Source organism: Ruditapes philippinarum, unplaced genomic scaffold, assembly GCF_026571515.1.
Source record: "Ruditapes philippinarum isolate M1 unplaced genomic scaffold, ASM2657151v2 ctg21096_1_1_1_1, whole genome shotgun sequence".
NCBI lineage: Eukaryota > Metazoa > Mollusca > Bivalvia > Venerida > Veneridae > Ruditapes > Ruditapes philippinarum.
In genome coordinates, this window is record NW_026863069.1 from 3,010 (window position 1) to 12,994 (window position 9,985).

At 32.9% G+C, this 9,985-nt stretch overlaps 2 protein-coding genes across 3 annotated transcripts; one reads left to right on the top strand and one right to left on the bottom strand.

The window, feature by feature from the left end:
• The first annotated feature begins 363 nt into the window (after positions 1–363).
• On the top strand, positions 364–3,063 carry LOC132721042 (uncharacterized). Of its 2 annotated transcripts, none has more exons than XM_060705288.1 (3): positions 364–520; positions 1,832–2,194; positions 2,776–3,063. In XM_060705288.1, the coding sequence occupies exons 1-3, from the start codon at positions 514–516 to the stop codon at positions 2,862–2,864; spliced, it is 459 nt and encodes a 152-aa protein (XP_060561271.1). In that variant the 5' UTR covers positions 364–513; the 3' UTR covers positions 2,865–3,063. The 2 variants fall into 2 exon arrangements, with proteins under 2 accessions (XP_060561271.1, XP_060561272.1); XM_060705289.1 differs by having other exon boundaries at positions 1,832–2,164.
• Positions 3,064–7,297: 4,234 nt separating this feature from the next.
• Positions 7,298–9,954, bottom strand: LOC132721043 (uncharacterized; the record flags this gene model as incomplete). Its single annotated transcript, XM_060705291.1, is given in 5 exon segments — positions 7,298–7,649; positions 8,070–8,164; positions 8,567–8,735; positions 9,044–9,218; positions 9,606–9,954. Coding segments are annotated over 5 exon segments (948 nt in total), but the record flags the coding sequence as incomplete, so codon positions are not given.
• Between the last annotated feature and the right edge of the window lie 31 nt (positions 9,955–9,985).

Below are 9,985 nucleotides of genomic sequence, written 5' to 3' on the forward strand. Positions count from 1 at the left end.
AGCGTCAGAACATGGCTGACACTGACATCTTCTCACAAGATCCGGTTGGGGTTCAAATCGTTTATATACTGTGGATATTGATGATTATAAAGTTTATCTTAACTCGCCGCTGAGACAAAGCCATATAGGCGAGAATATCTGCACCTTGCTGCTCCCTGTCTCTGCAAGCAACCATTGGTCCCTGTAAAGTCCCTGTTAGTCCGTAGAGGCCCTTTCTTACAATCCAAGGCCACAGCCCCTGTAGTTAGTTAAATGTTTGCTACTATTAAGTAAATAATATGTACCATGTTATGTCTGAAAATCGATTAAATTATTTTCCTACGTTTAAACGCTTAATGTGTAAATTACCTAATTTATACAAAAAAAAAATATTTATTCTTATTACTAGTATGTATCCTACACATTTCAGCTGCGGTACCTGTGCCTATTATAGTGTTGGCTACAGTGCTACCAAGTATTGTGTTGATAATCGGATGTGTAGTTTACTGTAAATGCAAACACCAGCATGAAAATATGGCAGGTAAGTTAAAATCCTTTTTTTGATAAATAAATCACATTCGTATAAAGATGAATGAAATTTTTTATGTTGCCCATGTAAAGAGAAAATATATTGTTTTATTGTTTTCCTTTTACCTTTGTATTAAGTTTCCACAAAAACAATTTACAACGAATACACGTTAAAAATGTTGTTATATGTATTCCAGACCCTATTACAAGTAGAGAAACTGATAGCGAACAGCATGGATCCTGATCAGACTGCGCGGAAGCGCAGGCTGGTCTGGTTCCATGCTGGTCGCAAACCCATTATGTTGGTTTTGTCATGACGCGGCTCATTTATTAATAATATCAAACCTGATATCTTATTTATTGTGACAATGAAACATTTTAATTAATTCAGATAAATATATTATTCAATATTTTTAATATAAGTCGAAAAACTCCCGATAAGTGATAACTAGTTCCTCAAATATAGTCGATCGGCATTCGGAGCGCTGACTTTTAATTTGATTGATATTTCGTAAGATATCCAAAAGATACGTTTCTGTTCTTTACTTATGAAACGTGTTCCACTTTATCGTGAATGCAAGGGAGGTAACTTTTAAAACATTCAGTCGGTCTTACATTAAGAGTTATTCTGCCTTTCTTCAATATTCTGTCAAGTTCTGTCATATTTACTACATCAAAGCTATTATTAGGTAGTAACAAAACTTTCTCATTACTACGTGTAAGAAAAAACATACTTTGGATTTGCATCCACATTATAAACAATTTGAACATTACAATGGACTTAATTAACAATAATGAATACTTTCCAAGTTTACTGTGTTTATGATTTTTCTCAGGCCTTGAAAAAAATATTGCTGAAACTGCTAATTTGGGAAGTAAAAAAGCTGGTGTAAGTTAAGATTTTTGGGAGAACTGACTGATTTTCAAGAAACTTTTCCATTGGGAAGCCGGGCGTTTAGAATATTCATTAGTGAATTTTCACTTGTGAATATTTTGTATTACCCGATCTAAGAACACTGTATTAATTTATCTGAAATGAGACATTATATAAAATATACATGTATATAGTCAACATTACTAATTTTATTGCATTGAATATGTGTAACATCGGTCAGAGTTGAACTATTTTTGTCATACACCTAAACCACAAAGTTTACAGCCCAAATATTCCAAATGTATTTCTAAGTGAAAAAGAACAACATCTTTCTTATTTCTGCAATTTAAGTCCCGATGGTCTGTTAAAGGCACACTATGCCTCATTATCTAGTACCCCGATCTATAAGGGGAACCATATATATGTGAGGACGTTTCTAAATTTTTTCAGGTCATAGAAATGTTACAGCAATACAGCCTTCAACTGTACACTATCCTCCGAGCCCTCAAATCCATGCACAAGGCTTTCGGACCTATCCTTTAGGGACTCATGTTCCAGTACCACAAGAACTACACGTTCCAACTCGAACTCAACACACTAACATACCTTTGCAGCAGGCTCCTTACGTGAGGACAAGCCCGGGTCGGTATGGGGCTCAGCAAAGGAGCCATTTCCAGCCATTACAGGAAACCAGTTTTGGCCCGAGCTGTCCGAGTGTGTCGCAACAAGTCCAAATTCCTGCATCGCCAAAGATTGCAGATCAACCAACCACACTTGGATCTGGTAATTATGTGCCACATTTACCCCCTTCAGGTAGTTAATAAGTTATTATCATATATTTTGTTATTAAAATCTGGTTTGGATCAGCTTAAAAATTTTAGTTAATGTAAATGTGGTCGCACACGGCTTTAATATTACTGATTTTTTACTGGAAAAATTTTTCTTATTATCAGAACTACGGGAAATAATTAGAAATTTATTAACATCTTTGTGTAAAAAAAGGCATAAATTAAAAGTTTAATTAAAAAAGACATTTGTAGAATAATAAATTTTACAATTAAAAACGATTTTAACACCTTGAAAGTAGGTTGGTCCTCATAAAAAAATTCCCTTTAAAATTTAAAAGAAATTTTTTAACGATTGAATAACAATAAAAACAATAATATGTGCACATTTCTGGTCTCTGCATTTTAATTTCTGGCTGATTTGTTCATTGGTATACAACACAAGTGGATTTTCTGAACTTCTTCTAAAGATTTTTTTGATAATGACATTGACTTACAAATCAAATCCAAATTGAAATCCTCAAAGAAATTCTTAAGTAAAGGATTAAGAATTAATTGGAATTCTGAACTAAAATGAAAATTGAATGAACGTTTCGTTTTGTTTTCCAGGTGCACCCCCGTCCTATGAGGCTGCCGTGAATTCTAGTTATAATGAACGTATGGAAGAGTACAAGACCGACTGGGATAGCAGACGATAATATAAATGTCTGATACATAAATGAAAATATAGAATATACCGACTATAATAAAAAAAATAATTATACTGGTGATAAATAAACAGGAAGAAAAACATAAATGTATTGAGCTAAAAAATGTTAATGAAATTGTTTGGCTTTCATATTTAGACACGTTACTGTTTTGTTTATTACACATGTAATAAATATGTTGTTGATTTTTGGTTGTATTTTATCATTATTTTAATACTGGAAACATATTAAATAAAATACAACAATATGTTTGCAGAGACGAGACATAATATTCTTGAAGGCAAATTTTCAATTTCCATAATATTATATGGTTTTGACAATTTTTTTTTCGCCTTCTATATATTGTACTTAAACCGGCACATTTTGCCCAACTTAAACTATGACCTTGACCTGAAATTGGTTTTAAAACATAACAGTTAAGTGTAAAGAATGACAGTCTCTTCCATTTAAATCTGTCTGAAGCAATTTGATTATAACAAATTGTCAATACAGACGCGTGTGAAAAGATTTGTGCCGCGTCACGACAAAACCAACATAGTGCGTTTGCGACCAGCATGGATCCAGACCAGCCTGCGCATCCGCGCAGTCTGATCAGGATCCATGCTGTTCGCTGTCAGTTTCTACACTTGTAATAGAGTTGGTAAGCAAACAGCATGGATCCTGATCAGACTGCGCGGATGCGCAGGCTGGTCTGGATCCATGCTGGTCGCAAACGCACTATGTTGGTTTTGTCGTGACACGGCTCATTTTTTTTATTATTGCTGTATGTTGAATTAGTTCAAATATAAATGCTTCTCTCATGATTGAGAATAGTATAGATACTAGAAATTAACTGATTTTATAAGTTCACATTGATTTTTTAAAAATCGTACTGTTTACAAATAGATTTTATCCGGAAGTCAGAAAATGTGTGTTTTTTACCCGAGCTAATCCCCCGGTACAAGCTAACTTATAGTTTCACGGTGGTGCATTACCGGTCACAAAAGATAAGTCAGTTGTTGCCCTTATACTTTACACGCCTCCTCTATTGTTTGTGACAGGTCTATATTTTTCGGATAGACCTGTTTAAACAAAAGAAAGTCCGTTATGAGGTCTATCTTTTGCACGTGCACAGGTCTGTTCTAGTCAGACAGACCCGGTCATGAAATACACGTGAAAAAATAGACCTGCCAATGCGCAGACAAAGACAATATGAAATATTATCAAAAATTAAAAATTGAAATAAAATGTAAATGATTGTCACAATGTTCCTGTCTCACAAAATTAGGATACATTTTTTAAACAAGATACTGTTTATTGATTGTACTTAGCAATTATTCCAGCATCCCTATATCAAATCTTTGAATAAAATGAATGGATAGCATATCAAAGTTAGGACACATCTAACATCTATTTTATCGCGTCATTTTTCAAAGAAATAGTAATCTAAGTGTTTCTTCTGTCAATAAGTTCACAATATAACAAAATGGACGCTTCAAGTTCATATCTATGAAACTATAAAGCAGTAATCCAGCATACTAATTTCGATTTAAAAATGTTAATCAAGTTCTAAGTGATTTAGTTTTAAAAAATTATGATTTAACTCTAGAACATTTTATAATCTGTTATATAAAATATAGTTTCCGTTCATGAATCTCACACTTGCCAATATTATTCATATGTAAGTCTTTCGTGGTCTGCCGGGTATGCCCTTTGGACAGTTGCCCCCTCGGATTTGTCCCCCCCCCCCTCTCCCTGTTTTAAGAATGTTTAAAAATATTTATTGTTGAATTGTTTGCTACAGCTCGAATTCGCTATTTCTTTCATTATCTGTTTACATCAATATTGACAAATAGGGGTGTCGATAATTCTGATATAAAAACATACTATTTATCGCCTAAATTTTTTGCCACCTATTTTTATGTATTTAGCATAATAGTATAGTGGTAGAGTGTCCGCTCTGTGAATGTGGAGACCCCGGTTCGTATCCTGGACAAAGCCTTTTTTTCATTTTACTTTTTATTTTTAGTATTTATTTTATTACAAAGAACTGGATATTAATTCCAAGTGAATTTCAGTCACACAATTCTATATGGAGAACATTTAGTTATACACATATTCGCTTTCAACAGGTTTTAAGTGTAAGACAACACAGTCGTGACTAGGGAGATAAATGAGCAATAGAAGAAAAAATATGTATATGGTGTATAAAATGAGCCAAAATTTTTAAAAAAGTGTGCAAAATGTTATAAAAGAGAAAATGAAAAGTTACGTGTTACACTATAAAAATACATTCTATTAAAAGTAAAAACCATACTCAAAAAATGTACACAGTTGCAGATTTGAACTCCAAAACCTGAGGTCTTCATAATCTGAACTCTCTAACCACTACGCTACTCAAATTTATGAGTCTATTTCCACTTTTATTTTTCTATATTGCAATACAAATGCGACACGTAATAATTGATGAACTTGAATAAACTGTTATATTATTATGGTTCGACCGATTAATGTAAACGTTATCGTGTTCGACTTAAACCAAAATTCATCGCCTATTGTCGGCATTTCATTATGCTTAAATACAAAAAAGCTCTTGCGCAAATTTGTGAAAGTCTAAATCGCATCCATAAATAATTGAACTATAATGTTTCCTATGGCATACAAAAATCTATGCACGAGATGATTAGTAACAAATGACAACAGCAAACAAAAGGGGGCAAACGTCCGGGGGGACTATCTGTGGGAAAATATCCTAGAACCTGCATTGTCTGATACGAAATACTATCAACATAATTATTCTTTCTTTAAAAACCTTCCATTAAGACCTATTTCAGTAGAACGTTGATAAAAGCTTACCTGTATATGCGTTGTGTTAAAAATAATATCTGTGCATTACATCAAATTCTTTGGATCAGCCACTGCTCAAGTCAATATAGTTTTACGGTGTGTAAGTTGGATATCGTCCTCGTACATCGATCTTTCTGTTTAGGAAAGACCTGGTCACGAATTTCATGAACACCTCGAGCGCTACGCGCTCTCCTCGGTGTCACATAAAATTCGTGACCAGGTCTTTCCTAAACAGAAAGACCTCGTACTCGGTCGATATCCTATACGTAAAAGTACGATTGTATCCCCCGATAAGCTTGGGGGAAAATCCCAAAATATTCTTAATTCCGGAGTAAGTCTATTACTGATAGATTGTTATCTTTAATCAGGACATTATAATTATCAAAACTAAGGTCTGAAACATCTCGTACTATAAAATTAAACGGCGTACATTTGATTAAAATATTATGAATATAGCGTTAGGATTGCCTAAATTATCAACACTTTGCTTATGTTTTGGGATAAAATGTGCATCTTACTTGAATTATTTACGGTTATCTGAGAGTGATAGAAATTAAATAGATTTAGGCCCTTGAAATTTCGACCTTGATAGTGTTTATCAAAATGGCTCATCCCACAACCATTCGTAGTTGCTATTTTACTTTATAAAATAAAAGGTAAATTAAAACTCAAAAAATCTCCAGTGTTAATCCTCGTAGATTTAATATTCAGTATTAACCTGATAACAGCATGTACGTGAAAATTTGATACTTTACAATATATGGGCATTTTACATTTGATACAAAAAATTATCTTAATCCTAATATTGATCCGCGCAGTCTGATCAGGATCCATGCTGTTCGCTTACCAACTCTATTACAAGTAGAGGAACTGATAGCGAATAGCATGGATCCTGATCAGACTGTGCGGATGCGCAGGCTGGTCTGGATCCATGCTGGTCGCAAACCCATAATGTTGTTTTTGTCATGACGCGGCTCAATTTATGTTTCATAATGCAAGGAAAATGAATATTGATCATTTGAATGATTTGATCATAATCTTGATATTTTCCTACTGAACATGGCGTCAGAAATATTTTGTTTTGGAAACGAACGAGTTTTATACTGTTTGAAAGGTTTATGTTTCTTTGTTAGCTACCGTAAAAAAATATAATAAGTGGTTTAAATCCAGTGAATTTTATTAAACACAGAATCGCTAAAAAAATATCTTATTCAACATCATAATGTTCATAATATAATCGAGTGATTGTTTATAAATTTATAAAGATACTGAGGTACTGGTTATTTAAAGGCCCATTATGCCCCAGCAATGTTTTTTATTCTATTTCTCAAAATCTTTTTAATTCTGGTTTACTTTTATAATTTCCAAAATGTTCATTATTAGTCAATTACCTGAAAATTGTTTTCCGTATGTTGCTTTTTGGCAATTTGCACAGTTATAGTGATTTATTATTTTGTATGGAAGTCAAAATACTACTTTGTTTGAATTTTGCCACCTTTAGGACATCTTATTTCACATTTAGCGCTAATCTCTTCTGGTGACAAGCATCTAACATACTCTAAAACCATTCTTTAAACTAAAAAAAAACAAACTCATGCTTGACATTTCTAAAGAAGTAAAAATTATTTATTTCTTAGGCATAATGTGCCTAAATTATCATTCGACTGTTTGTAAGATGCATGGCATGGGGTTTGATATACATAAGAAGTTTTTAGAACGTACATAAAATTTTAAAACAAATAACAAGGATTTGAACATTATCATACAAAGTCTGAATTTCGCCGCTACTTTTACGGCTCAGTATAGCCTTCCATGACAGCATTTGTTTCAAAGTTATAGGCAGGGTTAACAACACTGTACGGTGGTGGTGGTGGACACTTCTTGTCAGACACAACATTAGATTTACAAGATTTCTTTTTCTGCTCCATCATCTTTGATGTTGCTACACGTCTGGAAAAAATATTTTTACGACTTTAAGTTATTTCAATTGACTTAAACTTATATTTCATTTTAAATCTCTATTACCATTTTTTTTTATATTTTCAAAGCATGTCTTAGCTAGATTTTACCTTAACTAAATGTCATCTAGCACTGATGAATGACGAAATTTGTATGGAGATTGTGCAGAACTAAGGAGCATTTCCACCAGATAATGATCGATCGTATGAAACATATAATTTCACAGATATTATAATCATCTATCCTATCATTTTTTATAACCGATCTATAATCTACCTTCACCCCGCCCAAAAAGAACAAAATAACAAACAAGAAAACAAACAAACAAAACAATAGAAACGATTATCTTACGAATACCTTTGAAATGTTAAGTTTATAGTTTATATTGTAATCAAATCATATGTTTCGTACCTTTTTCTTGCAACAGCAAATACGACCGCAAGAATGATAACAAAAGCAACACATGATGGTACAACAATGGCAACAAGATGTTTATGTGTCCATGTCTGTAATCAAAATTGAAATTAAAATTTGCGAATACTTAAACAATATCGTGCAAAACTTGTCTAGAATCATACTGATATCCATGAGTTTAAATACACAGCTATATAGGCATAATGAATTTTCGCACAGGTGTTGTAATGATCTACGCTTCGATTCTATTTTAAAATAACATTAAAATTCGCCTTTTGTGACACTATAAGGCCGCATACATTTCACCACAATATTACAGCATCATCAGATACGTAAAAACTATTGAATTAAATTTATGATATGTATCTTGTCAAGCGGCGTTTTTTAATTTGTAATTCATAATTGTCGTTTTTTTTTCTTGGCACCGACACTGCAAACGACATTATTGTAGGATTAAAATAAAAAAAAATCTTTCTTTTATATAAAGATTATACCTCCTTTTTAATTGATTTAGCTGCCTTGTATTCACGAAGTTGCCTGCCATCAAGTTGCTTTTTGAAATGATGAGAAACTTTTGGCGAGCTCATTAACCTTGTAATAACTTCAGTATGGATTGGCTGACCGTTGTAGCTTACCACATACCGGATCTGAGTGTATTTTTCCCTGAAAATAATCAAGTTTTACACAACATTAATAACTCACATGAAATTTTAGAAAGGTATTACATGATTGTTTGTAAAACAACCTCTAGAATGTTATGATATGAATCAATATCTGTCTCCTTAGTGCATCATGTTCGTCCTAATTTATAGTTATTTTGATAAGATTGAACATCGCTTCAAATCCCATACTATGCGATTTTGCTATAATGTTCATTCTCTTCCTTGGTTTTCTTGTTTTCTATTCATAATGCAGACAACTTGATTCAAAACTTACACGATGCCTGAAAATAAACAAAGAATGAGATATACCCTTCGTAACCCATTTCTTCGAATGAACTTTCTAATGGATCTACTCTGAGAGCCTCAACAGGAATAAAGGTGTTGCCAGACGACAATGACATATGGATCATGTTTATGAGGTCATCACGCAACCCGAACACGTGACCCTGCAGAAATAAGCTGTTCGAATACATATCCGCATGATCTGAAACAAAATACACATCTGATAAGTACAATTTGAAATATACATTTAGTCGAGGTGATTATCTTAAGGACAATTTTATGTGAATCTTTGAAATAAAATCAAATAAAAAAAAACCTACTTTCATAATAATTTAGATATTGCATAGAAAAGTAAGGTCTGTAGAAAGCTGGAAGACTATTTTCTGATTACATACACTTTGTGTATAATAAAGAGCTCTCTGTTTTAAAAAAAGACAGCATTGCCTCTTTGAAATCATCAAAGGTAGTATTCATTTGTCTTACCTTCTACTGGTCAGGGACAATCAACCGGACACCTTTTGAACATTTTTACATACAAAATGCCTAATTTGAGAAATGGTACACAAACATTACTATATGATAAAGATACCTCCTGGAAAATGAATTGGTTTTGGTAGACGAGTTGTTTTGTCTATATTGATATGTTGTACTCCAACAGAAGTAGTTTGCTTTATATTAGTCTTAACCTCTGATCTACCGTTAACAGTACTTTCTTCAAGTGATACCGAGTCGGTAGTTACTTTGTTTTGGCTTTTCACGTCGTTTTTGGTATATTTTAATTCTCCAAATGTGCTTCCTGATTTGTCTTCAGGCGCAGATTCTGTTACAGCATTTTGTAAAATGTTACTCTCAGACAACGTACTGACAGTAACCTTTTCATGTGGATTTAGGTATTTAATTGTTGAATTAGGGTGTTGACCATGAACTACAGCCTGTAAAACATAGATTTATGTGCATTAATATAATCAT